The 26,024-nt window shown below is 39.8% G+C and overlaps 1 protein-coding gene across 2 annotated transcripts in view; it reads right to left on the reverse strand.

Moving 5' to 3' along the window:
* Positions 1-3,235: 3,235 nt before the first annotated feature.
* Positions 3,236-26,024, reverse strand: part of AsnRS-m (asparagine--tRNA ligase, mitochondrial) — an 83,798-nt gene continuing 61,009 nt past the window's right edge. For both annotated transcript variants that reach the window (XM_070093740.1, XM_070093739.1), the window contains 5 exons: positions 25,128-25,238; positions 22,029-22,282; positions 18,340-18,652; positions 17,099-17,374; positions 3,236-4,360 (listed from right to left, as the gene is read on the reverse strand). In XM_070093740.1, the coding sequence (XP_069949841.1) occupies positions 4,088-4,360; positions 17,099-17,374; positions 18,340-18,652; positions 22,029-22,282; positions 25,128-25,238 (1,227 nt within the window). In that variant the 3' untranslated portion in view covers positions 3,236-4,087. The remainder of the gene's footprint in view (positions 4,361-17,098; positions 17,375-18,339; positions 18,653-22,028; positions 22,283-25,127; positions 25,239-26,024) is intronic.

Below are 26,024 nucleotides of genomic sequence, written 5' to 3' on the forward strand. Positions count from 1 at the left end.
CACCTCCCTCTTACTTGTTGTTGCCACCTTCCTCTTTTCCCATCTACCTCTTACTCTAACTGTAGCTACAACTAAATAATGATCCGATATATCAGTTGCCCCTCTATAAACATGTACATCCTGGAGCCTACCCATCAACCTTTTATCCACCAATACATAATCTAACAAACTACTTTCATTACGTGCTACATCATACCTTGTATATTTATTTATCCTCTTTTTCATAAAATATGTATTACTTATTACCAAATCTCTTTCTACACATAGCTCAATTAAAGGCTCCCCATTTACATTTACCCCTGGCACCCCAAATTTACCTACTACTCCCTCCATAACATTTTTACCCACTTTAGCATTGAAATCCCCAACCACCATTACTCTCACACTTGATTCAAAACTCCCCACACATTCACTCAACATTTCCCAAAATCTGTCTCTCTCCTCAACACTTCTTTCTTCTCCAGGTGCATACACGCTTACTATAACCCACTTTTCACATCCAATCTTTATTTTACTCCACATAATCCTTGAATTAATACATTTATAGTCCCTTTTCCTGCCATAGCTTATCCTTCAACATTATTGCTACTCCTTCTACATGTAATAGGATAAAAAAAAATATTTAGGTTCAGTACCTACTGAGATATAAGACCGCGAAGTTGGCGCTGACGGCAACATGAAGTATTACCACTTGCAAAAGTGGTCCCGATACACTTTTTTTTTCTCATTTTTTTTTTTTAAATTTTTATAATTTTTATGTTCTGATAATTACAATTTGTAGTAGTTCTTGTGATTCCATAGCCAATCTTTGCTCTGACACTAATATTAGGTACTGAAATAGTACTCAGTCACAAAGTGACAGGTGAACATTTTCACCTGCCTTAGTCACACACTATTGTCTAGAAATATATACATAATATTTATAGGCCCCAGCAATATTTTAGACACGCAGGAGTATATATGAAACTCCTTGAAGTATGGTGTAAGACGTGTGTCATTCCACTGCTGACGGTGCAACAGTGGAGTGACACTTGGCTTTATTTGTTTTCACTGTTACACATAAACATGTGTCTGTCTGTCTAGCTCTCTGCTTATCTGTCTGTCTTCCTGTCTCCCTGTCTGAGAGAGAGCAACTCATGAATCAACAGATATTACGTACGATGCAGAGTCGTCACGTCTGATCCCTGAACAAATGAAAATGTGTATTGCTTGCCAGTCATGCTTATTATGCATTATATCTACAAGTACAGTATAGCACTTTGTCTGGATTTTTTGGGTTATCCTAGGTAATTTACACATGTATAATTGTATTTATGTGTATCTATGAGACAGAGATAGATACAGACAGACCGAGAAAGAGACAGCCAAAGTCAATCAGCTAGCCAGCCCACTGAACACGTATTACACGTTCCAGAATTTTCTCTTTACTTAGGGCATAGGCTGTAGGACATTCTGGCAGGATGACACTACCAGTGGTATCAAAATTGAAAGGATGTTGCATAAATGTTGCACGTGGGTTATTATCGAGGTTTTTTATATTTCCTCAACCACTCGTGGCCACATTCGTCTCAAAGCCACTAAACTCTGGTTCATCACTTTCCTCTTAAAAGGGAGTGTTAACAGAACATAGCATCAGTGAATGTATAGTGTTTACCGTGCTGTTGCTCTAGCTGGCACTGGATTGAACTGGTGCTCCCACAAGGCACTAAGTGGTCCCAGATTTTTTTAATATTGTGCACATTGAGTGTTAAGACCCATTCTATGCTGACCAGGCATCTCAGGCCAATCATGCCAAATTTGGAGACAGGAAAAATATAACATTGATCTACGGTTGGAGCACTAGCGGTAACAATGCAGATCTAGTGCTCGCCATGTCCACCACACATGAACCACTCTTAAGCTTGTCTAATATCTTGATTTTCTTCATAATTTCAAGACAGACTTTTTCTTGCCTCTTCCAGTATCATTCTTGAGTGCCATGGTTGATTCGCAGATGCAATGTATGGCAATAAAAATACCAAAACCCGATTTGCAAACACAAATCTAGGAATTGAACGAGATGTGTATGTACAGAGACTTGGATGGGGGTGTCAGGGAAGGAAGCTGGGCCTTCCCTGTAAAGACAATGGCCTGACCCAGAGGCAGCCTGCCCCAAGAGAAATATCTCTCACTCCAGCTCGCAGCACTTCAAATTTTTTCCCCACCCAGAAATGAAACCAAATTAATTGAAGTGTTATATAAAAATATGCCGCAATAGTGTAATAACCAAAACACAGTAAATAAACCTTTGTAATATAAGTCTACTGTGTGTGTAAATTACTGCAACTTTTTTTCTAAATTTTTTCACTAATTAAAATCATCATTTGTCTTCAGAAAGTGGGAGAAGCTATCCCAGGCAAGGCAAACACTTAAGATTAAGTCTCAGTAGTGCTGGAGATGCCATGATATTGGTACTACGTCTATGTCTCTCTGGAACCTATAAAATATATGTTTACAATATTTTTTACATTTTAATTATTCCAGTTATCACGTTTCATGATTATATAAGAAATGTGTTACATATATAAATATAATACAGACAGCCATACAAAAACAAATTGACATAACCATGAGGAGTGGTAGCCATGTATGTATAAAGGAGTGTATGGCAAGTAATGTAATATTACACTGACCCACTACCACCAGAGAAACTGTTTATTGAACATTAAAATGGTATAAAATACCGACAGGTTGTTAGGTAAGACACATATGCAACAGTTAGGTATCTTTATTACGAAACGTTTCGCCTACACAGTAGGCTTCTTCAGTCGAGTACAGAAAAGTTGATTGAAGCAGAAGAGACTTGAAGACGATGTAATCAGTCCATCACCCTTAAAGTTTTGAGGTGGTCAGTCCCTCAGTCTGGAGAAGAGCATTGTTCCGAAGTCTGAAACAATATGAAACATATTGTTTCAGACTTCGGAACAATGCTCTTCTCCAGACTGAGGGACTGACCACCTCAAAACTTTAAGGGTGATGGACTGATTACATCGTCTTCAAGTCTCTTCTGCTTCTATCAACTTTTCTGTACTCGACTGAAGAAGCCTACTGTGTAGGCGAAACGTTTCGTAATAAAGATACCTAACTGTTGCATATGTGTCTTACCTAACAAACTGTTTATTACTGAGGTAAGTGAACAACAATACTCCTCTTGCATGCTTTTACACAAAAATTTGTTGGCAATTGACACTAACAGTACATATTTTTTCATTCATTATTTTATACAAAATACTTCCATGATTCATTATTGGGTCATATACAGAAGTTAGATTACTGTCTAGTATTGAAACACTTCGATGAACATTAAAATGGTATAAAATACCGACAGATTGTTAGGTAAGACACATATGCAACAGTTAGGTATCTTTATTTCGAAATAAAGATACCTAACTGTTGCATATGTGTCTTACCTAACACATTGAAACACTTCACTAGGCTTAGGTTGAGGCTTAAGAGCAATGTAATCTTCGGCCTCCAAGATGCTGGGTAAATTTTTGAGACATTTTTGAAAATTTGTCTTTAATGTTTTAAGATACAGTATATTTTCCCCTTTAACACTGCCCACTACTCTTACTGACACTGCCTCTTGCATACTCCTCACTTGTCTCTAATCTTTAGGTATTTCACCTTTAGCACATCCTGCCCTGCAGTGCTGTATGACCTTGTGGGTTTAGCACTTAGTTTTAATTGTAATAATAATTATACCCTTGGTCAACCCTACATCACCTTTGAAGTTCTACACTGAATTCTCTACATAATATGTAGTCACATTGCACATCAAACCTGACATCTTGACTACCTCCTCCTGACTCTGTTTAAAACCCACACTTCACATCCACATAAGTGTTGGTACCAATGGACCTTGGTATTGACAGGTAGCAAGCCCAGCATTGTACCACAAAACATATAATGTGCCCAATATAGTGGTACAGTGAAGTATATTGTAAGCTTTGTGGTTAAGTAGTAGAGTGATGGGTCATAGTTCAATCTTGTGATTGTTCATTGACAGTCATTCATCGCAACATATTGGCTGCTAGTTTGTAATTGTTCAGCACAAACAATGGTACGACCACCGGGGAAATGCTATGGTATCCTTAATGTTGCTGATGCCCAGCATGAACTGAAGCAGTCGCTCGAAGCCGAGACCAAAGCCAGCGGTGGGCGGACAGCCACCCAGTCTTCGCAACTCCAGGTACCACCCCAGTGTCTCCAAGAGTTGTTGTTGTTGGAGACGATGGTGGAGGACAGCCACATTGTTCTCCCTCACTCCTCCACCAGCAACCTCTCCAACCCCAGGTAACAGCAAGTCAACAGCCAACACCTGTGGAAACAATACTATTACTACTAGTAATAATCTTTATTCATTATTAGTCATGAAATCATAATAACACTATTGCAAATAAATCTAGGAACAGGTGGGGCTTGAACTTCTGGCAAGTGAGTGCAAAAACTTGCAGGCCAGTGTGTTAACAACTTAGCCAGCTGGCTATAAAAAGATTTTTACAACTATATTTCTATACACCATAGCTGTATAACCCTGGTGGGTTTAGTGCTTAGTTTTGATTATAATAATCTATACACCATAGGGAGGGTAGCATGGGCTATCACTGTGACCACAAACACTGGTGTGGAATTTGTCTGTGAAAACCTGCATTTATAGTCACAGTAGTGACCCATACCAACATCCCTATGGTGTATAGAAATATACCTAGTTGTACGAGTCTTCTTAGAGCTAGTTGGTCAAGTGGTTAACACACTGACCTGAGTTTTATTATTGACTTGTCCTGGCTTCACTTCCCCCACCTGTCAGTGTTGCTTTCTTCACATTCACACTATTTAATTATGTAATTTTTGAACACAAGTTATATATACCTGGAGAAGAGAGAAGTGTAGAGGAGAGAGAGAGAGATTTTGGGAAATGTTGAGTGAATGCGTGGGGAGTTTTGAACCAAGTGTGAGAGTAATGGTGGTTGGGGATTTCAGTGCTAAAGTGGGCAAAAATGTTGTGGAGGGAGTAGTAGGTAAATTTGGGGTGCCGTGGTAAATGAAAATGGGGAGCCTTTAACCCTTTGACTGTCGCGGCCGTATATATACGTCTTACGAGGTACCGTGTTTGACGTATATATACTCATAAATTCTAGCGGCTTCAAATCAAGCAGGAGAAAGCTGGTAGGCCCACATGTGAGAGAATGGGTCTGTGTGGTCAGTGTGCACCATATAAAAAAAATCCTGGAGCACACAGTGCATAATGAGAAAAAAAAACTCCGACCGTTTTTTTTAATTAAAATGCCAACTTTGTGGTCTATTTTCGTATAGTATTTATGGTTGTATTCTCGTTTTCTTGGTCTCAATTGATAGAATGGAAAACATATTATAGAAATAGAGGTGATTTTGATTGATTTTACTATAAAAAGAACCTAGAAATGGAGCTCAAAGTAGGGGAAATGTTTGATTTTTGCCAATGTTCAAAAGTAAACAAATGATGTCATTGTCCAATAAATGTCCAACTAGCCATTCTAATATGCAGTCATGAATGGGTTGATGTTATTTATACAATTATTACAATATTGCAGTAGTCTACATAATAGTAAGTCTTCTATTTTTTGTTTGAATAAAAATTCAAAATAGAAAGCAAGAGTAATATCAGAGGGGCCTGGAGACATGACTGATGAACAAAGAAAATGTTATTTTAGAGCCAGAAATGTCTGCATTGTTCATTCTGGACCTTATTTTGAAATTGTCATATTTTTTAGTTTTCGTGAAATTGGCCAAATTGCAAATTTCTGACCACATTATTAGGTAGTTGAAATCGGTAAATGGGCAGTTTCTTGTACTCAATCGATAGAAAAAATGGAGTTCTAAAGAAATAGCTATGAGTTTGGGCAACTGAAACAAGAGAATTAGCCGAAAATAGGGCTCAAAGTGGGCGAAATTGCCGATTTGTAAACAGAGCCGAGGTCGCTAACTTCGCGAGAGCATAATTCCGTCAGTTTTCCATCAAATTTCGTTTTTTTTTGGTGTCATTACAATCGGGAAAAGATTCTCTATCATTTCATAAGAAAAAATAATTTTTTTTTTTTAAATATTGCGACACCAGGAGACACCTCAGGATTGGGGGTTGCGACAGTCAAGGGGTTAATTGAGGTATGTGTAGAAAGAGGTTTGGTAATAAGTAATACATATTTTATGAAGAAGTGGATAAATAAATATACAAGGTATGATATAGCATGTAATGAAAGTACTGTAGTTTGTTGGATTATGTATTGGTGGATAAAAGGTTGATGGGTAGGCTCCAGGATGTACATGTTTATAGAGGGGCAACTGATATATCGGATCATTATTTAGTTGTAGCTACAGTTAGAGTAAGAGGTAGATGGGAAAAGAGGAAAATGGCAACAACAAGCAAGAGGGAGGTGAAAGTGTATGAACTAAGGGAGGAGGAAGTTCGGGTGAGATATAAGCAACTATTGGCAGAAAGGTGGGCTGGTGCAAGTATGAATAGTGAGGGGGGGTTGAAGAGGGTTGGAATAGTTTTAAAAATGCAGTATTAGAATGTGGGGCAGAAGTTTGTGGTTATAGGAGGGTGGGGGCAGGAGGAATGAGGAGTGATTGGTGGAATGATGAAGTAAAGGGTGTGATAAAAGAGAAAAAGTTAGCTTATGAGAGGTTTTTACAAAGCAGAAGTGTTATAAGAAGAGTAGAGTATATGGAGAGTAAAAGAAAGGTGAAGAGAGTGGTGAGAGAGTGCAAAAGGAGAGCAGATGATAGAGTGGGAGAGGCACTGTCAAGAAATTTTAATGAAAATAAAAAAAAATTCTGGAGTTAACCCTGTCAGGGTCCGTCCCATAGATCTACGGCTTTACGTTCGGGGTCCAAACCGTAGATCTACGCCATGAGCTCAGCTCACTCTGATAAGCTGTGAGTGGTAAATTTGGGCCTAGATATGAGAGAATACATCTATGTGGTATGTGTGCACCACATAAAACAAATCCTGCAGCACACAGTGTATAATGAGAGAAAAAAAACTGAGACCGTGATTTTCGATTAAAACAGCGACTTTGCAGAGTTTTTTCGTATGTTTTTTATAGTTGTATTTGTGATTTCTTGGTCTCATTTGATAGAATGGAAGACATATTACAGAAATGGAGATGATATTCATTTGTTTTAGTACTGGAAATGGCTTGAAACTGAGCTCAAAGTAGCGGAAATGTTAAATTTTTGTCGATGTTCAAGAGTGAACAAACGACCTCACACGTCTAATACACGCCAGCTGGTGGGTCTAATATACATTCACAAATGTGGTGATGATATTTATACAATTATTGCAATATTGCATAAGAGTAAATCTTCTATTTTTTGGTTTGAATAAAACTTCATTATGTGAACAAAAAATCAAAATGGAATTCACTTGTAAAGCTGAAAATATAACTAATGAGCAGAGGAAATGTTAGTTTAGTGCCAGGAATACCTACATTGTTTATTCTGGACCCTATTTTGAAATTGGAATATTTTGAACTTTGTGTTAAATTGGCCAAATTACCAATTTCTGATCACTTTATTTTGTAGTTGAAACAGTTGACTGGGCGATTTCTTGTGCTCAATCGATAGAATAGAAGTAAAACTAGTGAAATAGCTAAGAATTTGGTCGACTGGAATAATGTAATTGGCCTAAAATGGGAGTCAAAGTCGGCAAAATCGCCGATTCCTAAATATCGCTGACACATTAAAATTCGCGAGAGCATAATTTCATCAATTTTCCATCAAATTTCGTACTTTTTGTTTTATTACCTTCAGAAAAAGATTCTCTACCATTTCATAAGAAAAAATAACAAACTTTTTTTTTTAAATTCTTGGACACTGGTGCACCCTTTGAAATTTGGCCTCTGGACCCTGAAAGGGTTAAACAAGTTAAGAAAGCCTAAAGAACGAATGGATTTGTCAGTTAAAAACAGAGTAGGGGAGGTAGTAGGTGGGGAGATGGAGGTATTGGGTAGATGGCGAGAATATTTTGAGGAACTTTTAAATGTCGATGAAGAAAGGGAAGCGGTAATTTCATGCACTGGCCAGGGAGGTATACCATCTTTTAGGAGTGAAGAAGAACAGGATGTAAGTGTGGAGGAGGTGCGTGAGGCATTATGTAGAATGAAAGGGGGTAAAGCAGCTGGAACTGACGGGATCATGACAGAAATGTTAAAAGCAGGGGGGGATATAGTGTTAGAGTGGTTGGTATTTTTGTTTAATAAATGTATGAAAGAGGGGAAGGTACCTAGGGATTGGCAGAGAGCATGTATAGTCCCTTTATATAAAGGGTAGGGGGACAAGAGAGATTGTAAAAATTATAGAAGAATAAGTTTACTGAGTATACCAGAAGGGTTATAATTGAAAGAATTAGAGGTAAATGACAAAAAAGGCACAATACCGTGACTGGAACGATACACAAATAACCCGCACATAAAAGAGAGAAGCTTACGACGACGTTTCGGTCCGAGTTGGACCATTGACAAAGTCACACAGTGTGACTGTCAATGTGGAGTCCAAGTCGGACCGAAACGTCGTCGTAAGCTTCTCTCTTTTATGTGCGGGTTATTTGTGAATTAGAGGTAAGACAGAATGTAGGATTGCGAATGAGCAAGGAGGTTTTAAAGTGGGTAGGGGATGTGTAGATCAAGTGTTTACATTGAAGCATATATGTGAACAGTATTTAGATAAAGGTAGGGAAGTTTTTATTGCATTTATGGATTTAGAAAAGGCATATGATAGAGTGGATAGGGGAGCAATGTGGCAGATGTTGCAAGTACAGTGGACCCCCGGTTAACGATATTTTTTCACTCCAGAAGTATGTTCAGGTGCCAGTATTGACCGAATTTGTTCCCATAAGGAATATTGTGAAGTAGATTAGTCCATTTCAGACCCCCAAACATACACGTACAAACGCACTTACATAATTACACTTACATAATTGGTCGCATTCGGAGGTAATCGTTATGCGGGGGTCCACTGTATATGGAATAGGTTGTAAGTTACTAAATGCTGTAGAGAGTTTTTATGAGGATAGTGAGGCTCAGGTTAGGGTGTGTAGAAGAGAGGGAGACTACTTCCCGGTAAAAGTACGTCTTAGACAGGGATGTGTAATGTCACCATGGTTGTTTAACCCTTTACCGGGTTGTAAAAGAAGTAAATGCAAGGGTGTTCGGGAGAGGGGTCGGATTAAATTATGGGGAATCAAATACAAAATGGGAATTGATACAATTGCTTTTTGCTGATGATGCTGTGCTCATGGGAGATTCTAAAGAAAAATTGCAAAGGTTAGTGGATGAGTTTGGGAGTGTATGTAAAGGTAGAAAGTTGAAAGTGAACATAGAAAAGAGTAAGGTGATGAGGGTATCAAATGATTTAGATAAAGAAAAATTGGATATCAAATTGGGGAGGAGGAGTATGGAAGAAGTGAATGTTTTCAGATACTTGGGAGTTGACGTGTCGGCGGATGGATTTATGAAGGATGAGGTTAATCATAGAACTGATGAGGGAAAAAAAGGTGAGTGGTGCATTGAGGTATATGTGGAGACAAAAAACGTTATCTATGGAAGCAATAAAGGGAATGTATGAAAGTATAGTAGCACCAACACTATTGTATGGGTGTGAAGCTTGGGTTGTGAATGCAGCAGCGAGGAGGCGGTTGGAGGCAGTGGAGATGTCCTGTCCAAGGGTAATGTGTGGTGTAAATATTATGCAAAAAATTCGGAGTGTGGAAATTAGAAGAAGGTGTGGAGTTAATAAAAGTATTAGTCAGAGGGTTGAAGAGGGGTTGTTGAGGTGGTTTGGTCATTCAGAGAGAATGGATCAAAGTAGAATGACATGGAGAGCATATAAATCTTTAGGGAAAGGAAGGTGGGGTAGGGGTCATCCTCGAAAAGGTTGGAAGGAAGGGGTAAGGGAGGTTTTGTGGGTGAGGGGCTTGGACTTCCAGCAGGCGTGCATGAGCACGTTCGATAGGAGTGAATGGAGACGAATCGTACTTGGGACCTGACGATCTGTTGGAGTGTGAGCAGGGTAATATTTAGTGAAGGGATTCAGGGGAAACGGTTATTTTTGTATAGCCGGACTTGAGTCCTGGAAATGGGAAGTACAATGCCTGCACTCTAAAGGAGGGGCTCGGGATATTAGCAGTTTGGAGGGATATGTTGTGTATCTTTATACGTACGCTTCTGAACTGTTGTGTTTCTGAGCACCTCTGCAGAAACAGTGATCATGTGTGAGTGAGGTGAAAGTGTTGAATGATGATGAAAGTATTTTCTTTTTGGGGATTTTCTTTCTTTTTTGGGTCACCCTGCCTTGGTGGGAGATGGTCGACTTGTTAAAAAACAAAAGTTATGGGAGAGCTAGCATTAAATTCGCACTGTTCGAATTTGCTCTAATCAAGACCTGGCAGTATTTTGTCCTGGGGTCAGAGTGATACACCATCCCACTGAACTTAGACAAACTCTGCCAGTCCTGGGGTCAGAGTGATACACCATCCCACTGAACTTAGACAAACTCTGCCAGTCCTGGGGTCAGAATCATACACCATCCCTCTGAACTTAGACAAAGTCTGCCAGCCGTGGGGTCAGAGTGACACACCATCCCACTGAACTTAGACAAACTCTGCCAGCCGTGAGGTCAGAGTGACACACCATCCCACTGAACTTAGACAAACTCTGCCAGCCATGGGGTCAGAGTGATACACCATCCCACTGAACTTAGGCAAACTCTGCCAACCATGGGGTCAGAGTGATACACCATCCCACTGAACTTAGACAAACTCTGCCAACCATGGGGTCAGAGTGATACACCATCCCACTGAACTTAGACAAACTCTGCCAGCCATGGGGTCAGAGTGATACACCATCCCACTGAACTTAGACAAACTCTGCCAACCATGGGGTCAGAGTGATACACCATCCCACTGAACTTAGACAAACTCTGCCAACCATGGGGTCAGAGTGATACACCATCCCACTGAACTTAGACAAACTCTGCCAGCCGTGGGGTCAGAGTGATACACCATCCCACTGAACTTAGACAAACTCTGCCAGCTGTGGGGTCAGAGTGACACACCATCCCACTGAACTTAGACAAACTCTGCCAGCCGTGGGGTCAGAGTGATACACCATCCCACTGAACTTAGACAAACTCTGCCAGTCCTGGGGTCAGAGTGATACACCATCCCTCTGAACTTAGACAAAGTCTGCCAGCCGTGGGGTCAGAGTGACACACCATCCCACTGAACTTAGACAAACTCTGCCAGTCCTAGGGCCAGAATGATACACCATCCCACTGAACTTAGACAAACTCTGCCAGCCGTGGGGTCAGAGTGATACACCATCCCACTGAACTTAGACAAACTCTGCCAGCCGTGAGGTCAGAGTGACACACCATCCCACTGAACTTAGACAAACTCTGCCAGTCATGGGGTCAGAGTGATACACCATCCCACTGAACTTAGACAAACTCTGCCAACCATGGGGTCAGAGTGATACACCATCCCACTGAACTTAGACAAACTCTGCCAGCCGTGGGGTCAGAGTGATACACCATTCCACTGAACTTAGACAAACTCTGCCAGCCGTGGGGTCAGAGTGATACACCATCCCACTGAACTTAGACAAACTCTGCCAGTCCTGGGGTCAGAGTGATACACGATCCCACTGAACTTAGACAAACTCTGCCAGTCCTGGGGTCAGAGTGATACACCATCCCACTGAACTTAGACAAACTCTGCCAGCTGTGGGGTCAGAGTGACACACCATCCCACTGAACTTAGACAAACTCTGCCAGCTGTGGGGTCAGAGTGACACACCATCCCACTGAACTTAGACAAACTCTGCCAGCCGTGGGGTCAGAGTGATACACCATTCCACTGAACTTAGACAAACTCTGCCAGTCCTGGGGTCAGAGTGATACACCATCCCTCTGAACTTAGACAAAGTCTGCCAACCATGGGGTCAGAGTGATACACCATCCCACTGAACTTAGACAAACTCTGCCAGCCGTGGGGTCAGAGTGATACACCATCCCACTGAACTTAGACAAACTGCTAACCGTGGGGTCAGAGTGATACACCATCCCACTGAACTTAGACAAACTCTGCCAGCCCTGGGGTCAGAGTGATACACAATCCCACTGAACTTAGACAAACTCTGCCAGTCCTGGGGTCAGAGTGATACACCATCCCACTGAACTTAGACAAACTCTGCCAACTTGGGTTTAGGCAGAAAAAAAAATTATGAATGATGCAGTCATACAAATGCTTGAACTGCTTTATGCAGCACTTGAAAAAAATTAATATCCTCTGGGAGTCTTCAATGACCTAGAGAAAGTATTCAATTAAGTAGACAAAAATATCCTGCAACTTAACCCTTTGACTGTCGCGGCCGTATATATACGTCTTACGAGGTACCGTGTTTGACGTATATATACTCATAAATTCTAGCGGCTTCAAATCAAGCAGGAGAAAGCTGATAGGCCCACATGTGAGAGAATGGGTCTGTGTGGTCAGTGTGCACCATATAAAAAAAATCCTGGAGCACGTAGTGCATAATGAGAAAAAAAAAACTGACCGTTTTTTTTAATTAAAATGCCGACTTTGTGGTCTATTTTCGTATAGTATTTATGGTTGTATTCTCGTTTTCTTGGTCTCATTTGATAGAATGGAAAACATATTATAGAAATAGATGTGATTTTGATTGATTATTCTATAAAAAGAACCTAGAAATGGAGCTCAAAGTAGAGGAAATGTTTGATTTTTGCCAATGTTCAAAAGTAAACAAATGATGTCATTGTCCAATAAATGTCCAACTAGCCATTCTAATGTGCAGTCATGAATGGGTTGATGTTATTTATACAATTATTACAGTATTGCAGTAGTCTGCATAATAGTAAGTCTTCTATTTTTTGTTTGAATAAAAATTCAAAATAGAAAGCAAGAGTAATATCAGAGGGGCCTGGAGACATGACTGATGAACAAAGAAAATGTTATTTTAGAGCCAGGAATGTCTGCATTGTTCATTCTGGACCTTATTTTGAAATTGTCATATTTTTTAGTTTTCGTGAAATTGGCCAAATTGCAAATTTCTGACCACATTATTAGGTAGTTGAAATCGGTAAATGGGCAGTTTCTTGTACTCAATCGATAGAAAAAAATGGAGTTCTAAAGAAATAGCTATGAGTTTGGGCAACTGGAACAATGGAATTAGCCGAAAATAGGGCTCAAAGTGGGCGAAATCGCCAATTTGTAAACAGCGCCGAGGTCGCTAACTTCGCGAGGGCATAATTCCGTCAGTTTTCCATCAAATTTCGTTTTTTTGGTGTCATTACAATCGGGAAAAGATTCTCTATCATTTCATAAGAAAGTTTTTTTTTTTTTCAGATTTTGCGACACCAGGAGACACCTCAGGATTGGGGGTTGCGACAGTCAAAGGGTTAAACTAGAACATAACCCTGGTGGTTTAGCACTGAATTTTGATTATTATAATAAAAAACATAAGAATGAACACTGCAACAGGCCTATTGGCCCATACTTGGCAGGTCCTTGTCCTATCCAACTCACTAACAAAAATATCTGCCCAACCCATTTTCAATGCTACCCAAGCAATAAACTTTGATAACCCTTTTAACTCCTGTGCACATCCCATTTAAATCCAACCCTTCTCACTCATGTATTTATGCAACCTAAATTTGAAGCTACCCAAGGTTTTAGCTGCAATAACCCTACTAGGTAGACTGTTCTCCCTCGTCAGCTACTCTATATTCAAACCAATACTTTCCTATATCCTTTCTAAATCTAAACTTATCCCATCTGAATCTATTATTACGGGTTCTCTCTTGGAAGGATATCCTCCAGACTTTATACCTCTATTAATACCCATCTTCCACTTATACACTTCAATCATGTCTCCCTCTCATTCATCTTACAACAGAATGTAATTTTGAGGGATTACAATCTTTCTTCATAAGGAACATTTCTTATTCTATGTATTATTTGTCATTCTTTGCTGAATGTTTGCTAACAAATCTATTTTTTTTTATTAACACATCGGCCGATTCCCACCAAGGCAGAGTGGCCGCCAAGGGAAGGTGGCCTGAAAAAGAAAAACTTTCATCATCATTCATTCCATCACTGTCTTGCCAGAGGGGTGCTTGACACTACAGTTATAAAACTGCAACATTAACACCCCTCCTTTATATCCATTCTATAATATGGAGACCAAAACTGAGCTGCATAATCTAAGTGAAGCCTTACTAATGAAGTGTAGAGCTGTAGTATAACCTCAGGACTTCCATTGCTTATACTTATGGACATACCCTTGCATACCTAAAATCTTATCTTAGTAACAGACACCAGTGTCTCCACAAACAGCATAACCTCATCAACTCAGCTTAAGAAATCCCAATTAAACAACCATGGTGACATATGGTCATTCAACGAGTTACAATGAATACAAGAGAACTGAGTATTCTATTAAGTCATGTTATATGGCCTTAATAAGACTTGTGCTTAACATCTGAGGTGAGTACAGATATTGAGAATAAGTACACCTACCATCCGACTTACGACCTGCTCGACATACGACGACTCGACTTACGACCGTGTTTTTTATGCCAAATTTCTGGGAAATAAACAAGTGTTTGTGTTGTACACAGTGTTTATCCTAAACCTTACAGTATAAAATACAGTACTAACAGCATAAAAAGTAAAGTAAAACATGAAATACCAAAATAAAACAATAAAATAAAGTCATTACAAAAATGATATGTTGATATTCAGTAGTAAAGTTCGACTTACGTCCGTTTCGACTTACAACCGGTTTCTCGGAACCGAACTCGGTCGTAAGTCGGATGGTAGGTGTATATACTGACTCAAAGTTTTACCTATGTTCATGATATTGAGCAAATGCATGTACAGTTTTTACATGTGTAGTATTTATGATGGGCTGGGATAAGTTAAGGAGATAAAGTGTTTTTTAAGTGTAGTTTTAAAAATGCTGAACCAGTGGTTCTGGAGATTTCTAGCAGAGTTTTCCAGATTTTGGGCCATTTTATGTCAGAGGCTCTTGTGCCTAGTGTTGTGTCTATGAGTCCTGTTGCAACTGTTAAGAAAGTGTTTCAGGTCGGGATTTATATTAGAATTGATTGTTCTGTAAATGTAGGTTGTACAATAGTATGAGTGAATGTTTTGTATAGTCAGTAGGTTTATGTCTTTGAAGAGTTGGGGGAAGGGGGGTTGTTGAGCAATGGATTGTGTAATAATTCACACTGCGGCTTTTTGTGTATTAATGATTTTAGGTGGTTTTCTGTTGTAGAACCCCAGGCACAAATAGCATAGTTGAGATACTGGTAGATCAGTGAATAGTATAATGTAAGTAGTGGTGTTTGTGGTACATAGTAACATATAGTGCAAGTAGTGGTGTTTGTGGTACATAGTAACATAGTGTAAGTAGTGGTGTTTGTGGTACATAGTAATGTATCTTTGAGAGGATGACAACTGTTTTAGGAACTTTTATTGTGTGTTGGATATGGGTGTTGAATTTCAGGTTGCTATCAAGGTGAAGACTCAGGAATTTTCCCTCATTATGTTTAGCAATAAGGGTATTGTTAAGCATAATGTTTAGTTGGTCCTCACTTGCTCTACTCCCAAACATAATGTTTTGTCAATATTAAGTGTAAGTTTATTGACAGTCAATCAGGTTGCTATTTTTGCGAGTTCTTCATTAACAATAGTGTTAAGTGAGGCTAGATTTGGGTGGGAGATGAAAGTCGTCTCATCAGCAAGAGAATAGGCCTAAGTTGTGATACGCTTGGAAGATCATTGATGTATAAAAGGAAAAGGAGGGGGGCCAAGAATGCTACCTTGTGGTACACCAGTGTCCAGGAGTCTTGCTGAGGAGGTTGTGTCACTGACAGACACATATTGCTTTCTATTAGTGAGGTAGGACTTGATAAATGCAAGTGCATGGCCTCTTATACTGTAATGATCAAGCCTGAGGAGTAGGATGCTGTGATCTACTGTATCAACAGCTTTCTTAAGGTCGATAAAGGTCCAAGTGAGTATTCATTTTTTTCCAGTGCTGTGTAAAGTAGGTCTTGCATTTTTAATATTGCATCATTTGTGCTTCTGTTTCTCCAGAAACCAAACTGGCAGGGGTTGAGGATGCTTTTTGATGTTATGAAGAAGTATAATCTTTTGTGTATGAGTTTCTCAGAGATTTTGGAAAGTAAAGGCAAGTTTGATACTGACTGATAATTGTTGACATCTGTTGGGTCACCACCTTTGTGTACTGGTGTAATCCTTGCTTGCTTGAGGGATGCCAGAAAAGTGTTGGTTTTAAAAATTTTGAAAATTACCAGAATACAACAGTGGGACAAAATGCACAAGTGTTGTAAGGAGACTGAGCGCCACTAACAAACTGCCGCCACTCACCTAATGTGCGCCTCACTGCCAAAAATAATAAATGTGAATATAATTGAAAAGTGCTGTATTAGCGAGGCACCTTTAAGCAAGGTACTTCTGAAATTCCTATTTTTACACACACAGATAAGTCATTACCAGTCAGATTACTGCCCAATAGGCCTAACTTCACAAATTATCAGGATGAATTATAGCAGATATTATGTGAACTTTTAATAAGCCAACTTGAGAAATATAATTTGATTTAGAAAGAACATAAGTAAGGTCTGGCTTTCAGAGCATTGATGAGCAAAACAATGTACCAAGTAGGCTACTAGAGGCTCAAACCTTGGGGCAGCTTTAAAAGTTAGACGAATACATGAGAGGGATCGGGTTTAACTGGGACCAGCCCAGCTTGACTTAGTAGTTACTTAAGCTTAAGTTCTGGGCAACTTTGTGAATTTGTTGGATAAATATTTCAATTAAAAGGTTTGGATTTAAGAAGGACTTGCTTAGTATTGGGCAGTAGGCTTACTGCAGTGTTCTATCATTCTTGTGTTCTTGACTAGTGGTGTACAGGTAATATGTAGTCTTAACGACCTCGTGAAGTAGAGTACAAATGTTTGTTTAACTCACCAGCTTGGGGTCGTGGTGACAGTGACACATGTAGAAAGGTTTAGTTTCAGCAGGGAAGTGAGTGAGGATGACCGGGGTGTCACCCAGGTGCCTAGTTAACCTCAGTTCCTGGTCCCGTGAGAGGTCACTGCCAAACACTGAGGCACTCCCCTGCACTGAAGCACTCTGGACTGAGGCACTCCCCTGCACTGAGGCACTCTGTTCTTCAAGTATGGTGAGTGCTTCAGTGTAGGACAAGCGTGTGAAGGGTCGGTCCAGTGCTCTCATAACTCTCTCCTGAAACAAATTATTACTGTAACAGGCCTAGTGTATATAGGCTCACTGATGCTACTCAAGGGCTCTTAACTTCCTCCTAGTTAAAGGTATAAAATATTGGTGTTTATTCTGTAGGCTCAGCTAATACTTTGTGATCTCAGTGTTTAAGAAATAACTTTGATTTTGACAACTAGCAGTATTATAACCTGAGTGGCAATATTATAACTTGAGTGGCAGTATTACTACATGAGTGGCAGTATTCTTACCTGAGTGGCAGTATTCTTACCCAAGTGGCAATATTCTTACCTGAGTGACAGTATTCTTACTTACCTGAGTGGCAGTATTCCTACTCACCTGAGTGGCAGTATTCTTACTTACCTGAGTGGCAGTATTCTTACCTGAGTGGCAGTATTCTTACCTGAGTGGCAATATTCTTACCTGAGTGGCAGTATTCTTACCCAAGTGGCAATATTCTTACCTGAGTGACAGTATTCTTACTTACCTGAGTGACAGTATTCTTACTTACCTGAGTGGCAGTATTCTTACCTGAGTGGCAATATTCTTACCTGAGTGGCAGTATTCTTACTTACCTGAGTAGCAGTATTCTTACTTACCTGAGTGACAGTATTCCTACTCACCTGAGTGGCAGTATTCTTACTTACCTGAGTGGCAGTATTCTTACCTGAGTGGCAGTATTCTTACCTGAGTGGCAGTATTCTTACCTGAGTGGCAGTATTCTTACATGAGTGGCAGTATTCTTACCTGAGTGACAGTATCCCTACTCACCTGAGTGACAGTATTCTTACTTACGTGAGTGGCAGTATTCCTACTCACCTGAGTGGCAGTATTCTTACTTACCTGAGTGGCAGTATTCTTACCTGAGTGGCAGTATTCTTACCTGAGTGGCAGTATTCTTACCTGAGTGGCAGTATTCTTACCTGAATGCCAGTACTCCTACTCAACTGAATGGCAGTATTCCCACTTACCTGAGTGGCAGTATTCTTGCTCCAGTGTGCCGCGATGTCGTCTGGTCGAGCATCAATCACACTCTGGATTGATGTCTTGACCAGAGCCTCGAGTCTGTCCATCAAGGAGTGTAGGCCACTGCCACCTCCACTTCCACCTCCGCTGTCACCTCCACCACCTCCGCCGCCACTGCCACCACCTCCTTCCTGGTGGTCATCACTGGACACAAAGGCCTCCTCAACTTCCACCATCCAGAACTCAGCCAAGTGTCTGCGAGTGTTGGCGTTCTCTGCTCGGAACGCCGGGTTGATGGTGTACACCTTCCACAGTCCGCTGTAAACAACAATAATCTCACATTTACATAGCATTTTTACTCCTACTGTAACATTTACAGAGGATTTTCATCCTTTACGTCATTGTTCACTTTAGAGTCAAAAGGTAATTTACACTATGTATGATAATTGTACTTTTATGTACCTGTGCCTAAATAAACTTACTGAAGTAGGCCTACTGGCCTATACTACAAAAGAATATAAGAATGAAGGAACAATACTGTAGGCCTACTGGCCCACACTAGGCAGGTCTTTCTCAAAACCAACCACTGTCACCCACATATCTGCACAATCTATACTCAAAGATATACAAACAGTTATCTTCAATATCTATGATCCTTATTAAACCTAGACCTTCACACTCGTATATTTGTCTAACTTATTTTTCAAGCTGCCCAAGGTTTGAGCTTCTAGTACCCTACTTGGTAGATTGTTGCGCTCGTTGACAACTCTGAAAGTCAGGACTTGCCTACATCCTTTCTAAATTCTAATTTTAAATCTGTTATTTTGAGTTCTTTCTTGGTTTAACATTCTCAGTACCTTATTTATATCACCTTTGTTTATGTCTATCATCCACTTGTATACATCAATGATGTTTCCTCTTATTCTGTCTCCAGAGACAGTGAAGGTTCAAGGCTCTTAGTCGTTCAATGTCTCTCAAGACAGTGAAGGTTCAAGGTTCTTAGTCGTTCTATGTCTCTCAAGACAATGAAGGTTCAAGGTTCTTAGTCGTTCTATGTCTCTCAAGACAATGAAGGTTCAAGGTTCTTAGTCATTCTATGTCTCTCTAGACAATGAAGGTTCAAGGTTCTTAGTCGTTCTATGTCTCTCAAGACAATGAAGGTTCAAGGTTCTTAGTCGTTCTATGTCTCTCTAGACAATGAAGGTTCAAGGTTCTTAGTCGTTCTATGTCTCTCAAGACAATGAAGGTTCAAGGTTCTTAGTCGTTCTATGTCTCTCAAGACAATGAAGGTTCAAGGTTCTTAGTCGTTCTATGTCTCTCTAGACAATGAAGGTTCAAGGTTCTTAGTCGTTCTATGTCTCTCAAGACAATGAAGGTTCAAGGTTCTTAGTCATTCTATGTCTCTCTAGACAATGAAGGTTCAAGGTTCTTAGTCGTTCTATGTCTCTCAAGACAATGAAGGTTCAAGGTTCTTAGTCGTTCTATGTCTCTCAAGACAATGAAGGTTCAAGGTTCTTAGTCGTTCTATGTCTCTCTAGACAATGGCTGTATAGCCCATGTGGTTTAGCACTTCTTTTTGATTATAATAATAATAATCTCAAGACAATGAAGGTTCAAGGTTCTTAATCATATTGTCATCAGATAATTTACTGGTGTTGATCATAATTCCTTCATCAAGGTCGTTAATGTAAATTATAACCAACAAGAGACCTAAAACTGATCCTTGTGGAATTCCACTTGTGATGACTCATTATTATTATTATTATTATTACAATCAAAACCGAGTAATAAACCAACAAGGGTTGACTTGACCCTATTAACCCGTAAACAGTCCAAATGTATATATACGTTCTTACCGCTAGTGCCCTAAACATATATACTCTATACGTTTTATTTTTCCTGCCTCCAAATTTGGCACAATTGGCCTGAGATGCCTGGTCAGCATAGAATGGGTCATAACACTCAGTGTGCACCATATTAAAATAATCTGGGACCACTTAGTACCTTGTGGGAGCACCAGTTAAAATGAGCACCAGCTAGAGCAAACACCAGGGATTCACTGATGTAATGTCATATTAACACTCCCCTTTTAACACTTAAACGGTCCAAACAGATCGACGTTCAAATTCGTAGCTACAAAAGTGGATCTACTTTCTTTTACATATTTTCAAATATAACAAAAAAAAAAAATGTAGATAAAAGTTTTTTTTACACGTTTTCAAATGTAAAACAAAAAAGATCTACATTTTTTTACATACTTTCAGATGTTGAAAAAACATATATATACGTTTGGACCATTTAAGGGTTAAGAGGAAAGTGATGTTGACCCCAAGTTTAGGGTCTATCTGTCTCTGTCTGTCTGTCTATCTCTGTCTGTCTCTATCTCTGTCTCTATCTGTCTCTGTCTATCTGTCTCTATCTGCCTCTATCTATCTGTCTCTGCCTATCTCTTCTTATCTCTGTCTCACAGGTACACATAAATACAATTATACATAGTGTAAATTACCTAGGATAACCTAAAAAATCCAAAGTGCTATACTGTGCTTGTAGATATAATGCATAAGAATACCTGTTGGTTCAGAGTGGCTCTCTCTGAGACAGAGAGACAAGCAGACAGACAAGACAGAGACAGATAAGCAGAGACAGAGATGCCAATGCTCATCAAATGTCATCCCTTATCTCATCTTATCTCTGCACCCTCACAGGTACCCATCAAATGCCATCCCTTATCTCATCTTATCTCTGCCCTCCGGATGATTGTCACTGACATCATGCTTCAAGGGAACTTCTTTCTTCTTCCTTCTTCTTCTGTCATCCTTCTCTTTCTTTCTTCTTCCTTCTTCTATCATCCTTCTCCTTCCTTCTTCCTCCTTCTTCTTCTATACTCCCGTGTATCCAAAATATTGCTGGGACTTATAAATTCTTTGTATATATTCCTAGACAATAGTAAATGACCAAGGCAGGTGTAATGTCCACCTGTCAGTGTGTTTGTGACAATTTGAGTATAATTTCAGTACCTAATATTAGTGTCAGAAAAAAGATTGGTTATGAAATGATAAGAAGTACTATAAATTGTAATTATCAGAATATAAAAATTATTTTTCAAAATATTGTGGGCAGTGGCAGTAAGATAGTGATACTACCTGCAGAGCATCCCACGCCATCGTCTGGTTTACCTTAGTCTACCACTGCTGAGTGCCAACAAAGTTTTACAGTTTTTTTATTCATTATTTTATACAATACAATTTACACAATTCATTATTGGGTCATATACAGGGGCTCAGATTGCTGTTTAGTATCAAAAAACTTCTCTGGGCTTAGGTTGAGGTCACTGAGCAATGTGTGTGTGACTTGGACCTGTCTAGCATGGGCCAATGGTCCTGCTGTAGTGCTCCTTCTTATGTTCTTATGTAACCTTTAGCTTCCAAATCGCTGGGTAAATTTCCGAGACTTATTTTGGGGAAACAAAAGAGCATCTTCAACACCATAAAAATGGTAAATCCCAGTAACCTGCTAGATTTATTACTTACACCATGATACTGCTGTCTTGGTAGTAAGTAGGTACCTGGGTTTTAGTCACCTTACACCTGCTGTCACTATTCACCTAGCAGTAAATAGATACCTGGGTGTTAGTCATCTTACATCACAATGGAAGTAAGTCACACTGCTTCAACAATAATAATAATAATCTCACCAGGCGAGGGCTTCGAGATGCAGTTGGCCAGAGACTGTCAGATGGGTCCTACGTCCAAAGTAATTGGTCATCTTTGATGCATCACTGCTGGCACTGCTGCTGCTGGTAGTGCTGACACTGCTGCTGCTGGCAGTGCTGACACTACTGCTGCTGGCAGTGCCGACACTACTGCTGCTGGCAGTGCCGACACTACTGCTGCTGTTGCTGGTGTTGCTTTCATTACTGCTGCCATCACCACTGCTGCTGCTGAGATGCTAAGATAAATGCCATCAGTTAAGTCTACAATCAGCACACCAAGATGGTCATAAGTGACCTTTACAATGTTACATTGACCCTTACAAACATAATACAGGAGAGGCCAATTGAAGTGGCTAATAAACAGAGGAAAATTTTTAGTGCCAGCAATGCCTACATTGTTTATTATGGACCACATTTTTAAATTGGTATTTTCTTTTAATTTTGTATAAAGCTGGCCAAATTTACCAGGCCCTGTGGCCTGGTGGCTAAACTTCTTGCTTCACACGGCGAGTGTCCGGGTTCAATTTCCGGTCAGGGTAGAAACATTGGGCATGTTTCCTTACACCACTTGTCTATGTTCTCCATCAGTAAAATGGGTACCTGGGTGTTATTCAATTAGTGTGGGTTGCATCCTGGGATAAAACTGACCTAATTTACTCGAAATGCTCTGCAAAACAAGCGGCTTTCTATATAGTAGTATGTCACTGATGTCAGCTAGGTTTGTATACCTTGTACAAGTACTTGTAAAAATAAAGATATTGTTATTATTATAACTTTATAGTGTAACTAAATTAGTTGAATGGATGGATTTTTGTGCCAAATCAATAGAACAGAAAGCATACTAATGAAATAGCTAAGTATTTGGTCAACTGGAACAATGGAACTGACTTAAAATAGGACTCAAAGTGGGCAAAATTGTTGGTGTGTAAACTGCACCAAGACCACCAACTTTGTGCCTGCATAATTCTGTAAGTTTTCCATCGAATTTTGTACTTTTGGTGTCATTATCTTCAGAAAGACATATGGCAGGGTGGATAGGTGAGCAATGTGACAGATGTTGCAAGTGTATGGAATATTTAGTAATTTACTAAATGCTGTAAAGAGTTTTTATGAGGATAGTGAGGCTCAGGTTAGTGAGTGTAGGAGAGAGAAAGATTACTTTCCAGTAAAAGTAGGTCTTAGACAAGGATGTGTAATGTCACCATGCTTGTTTAATAAATTTATAGATGGGGTTGTAAAAGAAGTAAAAGCCAGGGTGTTGGGGAGAGGGGTGGGATTAAATTAAGGGGAATCAAATACAAAAGGGGAGTTGACACAGTTACTTTTTGCTGATGATACAGTGCTTTTGGGAGATTCTAAAGAGAAGTTGCAAAGGTTATTGGATGAGTTTGGGAGTGTGTGTCAAGGAAGAAAGTTGAAGGTGAGCATAGATAAGAGTAAGGTGATGAGGGTTGCATAGATAAGAGTAAGGTGATGAGGGTATCAAACGAGTTCGGTAAAGAAAAAAAAGTTAACCATAGAATTGGTGAAGAAAAAAAGGTGAGTGGTGTACTGAGGAGACAAAGAACATTATCCACAGAGACAAACACTGTGTAAAACACGGGTTGTAAAAGCTGCAGCAAGGAGGAGGTTGGAGGCAGTGGAGATGTCATGTCTAAGGGCAATGTGTGATGTAAATATTATGCAGAGAATTCATATTGTGGAAATTACAAGGAGGTTTGGACTTAAAGTATTATTCAGAGGGCTGAAGAGGGGTTATTCAGGTGGTTTGGTCATTTAGATAGGATGGAGCAAAATAGGTTGACTTGGAGTGTGTATAAATTTGTAGTGGAGTGGAGGAGGGGTAGGGGTCATCCTAAGAAAGGATGGAGGGAGGGGGAGAGGGAAAAAAAGGTTTAGTGTGCAAGGGGCCTAGACATGCAGCAGGCATGTGTAAGCATATGAGATAAAAGTGAATGGAGACAAATAGTTTTTGGAACCTGATGAGTTGTTAGAGTGTGAGCAGGGTAATATTTTGTGAAGGAATTGAGGTAAACTGGTTAGCCAGACTGGAGTCCTGGAGGTGGGAAGTACAATGCCTGTACTTAAAGGAGGGGTTTGGGATACTGGCTGTTTGGAGTGACATCTAAACTGTCACATCTGGGCACCTCTGCAAAGACAGTGATTATGTGGGAATGATGAAGAAAATGTTTCTTTCGTCTTTGGGTCACCTGTCTCAGTGGGAGATGGACAACGTGTTAAAAAAAAAAAACTTCAGAAAAACATTATCGACCATTTCAGATGATTTTTTTTTTTTTTTTTTTTTAAATTCGACAATGAGAAATATTAATTTGGAGATCTGGGCAGTGCAAGGTTACACAGGTTAATTATCCCATTACACAGGCTAATTATCCCATTATACAGGTTAATTATCTCATTACACAGGTTAATTATCCCATTATATAGGTTAATTATCCCATTACACAGTTTAATTATCCCATTACACAAGTTAATTACCCCATTACACATGTTAATTACCCCATTACACAGGTTAATTACCCCATTACACAGGTTAATTATCCCATTACACAGGTTATCCCATTACACAGGTTAATTATCCCATTACACAGGTTAATTAACCCATTATACAGGTTAATTATCCCATTACACAGGTTAATTATCCCATTACACAGGTTATCCCATTACACAGGTTAATTAACCCATTACACAGGTTAATTATCCCATTACACAGGTTAATTATACCATTACACTGGTTAATTAACCCATTACACAGGTTAACCCATTACATAGGCTAATTACCCTCAAATAGTACTTTTACCAGAGCCAGATTATCACTATTATTATTTCCATCAGTATAAAGTGAGAAGCACTACCCAGGGTGGTGGTTGGTGGGTGGCTCAACAGTGAAGACTTCACTGCCACCCTCACAGTACCTGAACAGTGAAAACTTCACTGCCACCCTCACAGTACCTGAACAGTGAAGACTTCACTGCCACCCTCACAGTACCTGAACAGTGAAGACTTCACTGCCACCCTTACAGTACCTGAACAGTGAAGACTTCACTGCCACCCTTACAGTACCTGAACAGTGAAGACTTCACCGCCGCCCTCACAGTCGTTGGTTGTCAACACTGGAGTATCAACATTGACAAAACCTTCCTTCTGTAAGTACTGGTGTATTGCCATCTTGGTCTGCAAGAAGATTATCATAATTATCATAACTATGGTAATTAATAATGATAGTTTATATTTGCAAAAGCATTCTGGTAGCTAATTTAACAGCAGGGAGATGGACGCAATGACCCTTGGGTTGTCACAACTCTTAACCCAACAATGTTGATAACCTGAGATGTTGTAGGGTCATCATAACCCTTAAACTGCAGGATTTTTCCCCTCCATCTAGTGGGCTTGTGGGCAGCCTGTGTGTGTCAGTCCATTGTCTTTGTGGGGAAGACCTAGCTTCCTGCCCTGCCTCCCTGTCCCACCTCTCTCATCTCATTGGTCCATACATGTGTCCCATATAATTCTGAAATCTGTTTATTATTAAATTAGTTGATTCCTGCATTCCAGTCAATACTTGCTGAGTTTTCATATCATCTGCATCACCTGTGCCCAAATGTGAGACTGCTGGAGACAATGTTTATACACAAATTGAGATGGCAGCCATGAACTGTACCTGTCCAGGAGAGGGACCTTCCCAGTGTTTATATACTCTCTGCTTATCTTACTTTGCATAATATAGATTAAAAAAATGAAAGGAACCTGGATGTAATGTGTATACAGTGGCATACCTAAGGTATTGCAAGTACCCTGGGTGCTACTTGAAAGGAAGCAGCCACCGAGCAGTTTCTATTAAGTCAGACAAGCAATCCTTGGATAGTGAAAAAAGAATTTTGTTCAGATGTATGATGTCTTTAATCATCCTGGGTGAGAAGCACTTGGATGGCTAGATTGTTAAACCACTTATATAAATTATTA

This window comes from Cherax quadricarinatus, chromosome 43 (genome assembly GCF_038502225.1).
Source record: "Cherax quadricarinatus isolate ZL_2023a chromosome 43, ASM3850222v1, whole genome shotgun sequence".
Lineage (NCBI taxonomy): Eukaryota > Metazoa > Arthropoda > Malacostraca > Decapoda > Parastacidae > Cherax > Cherax quadricarinatus.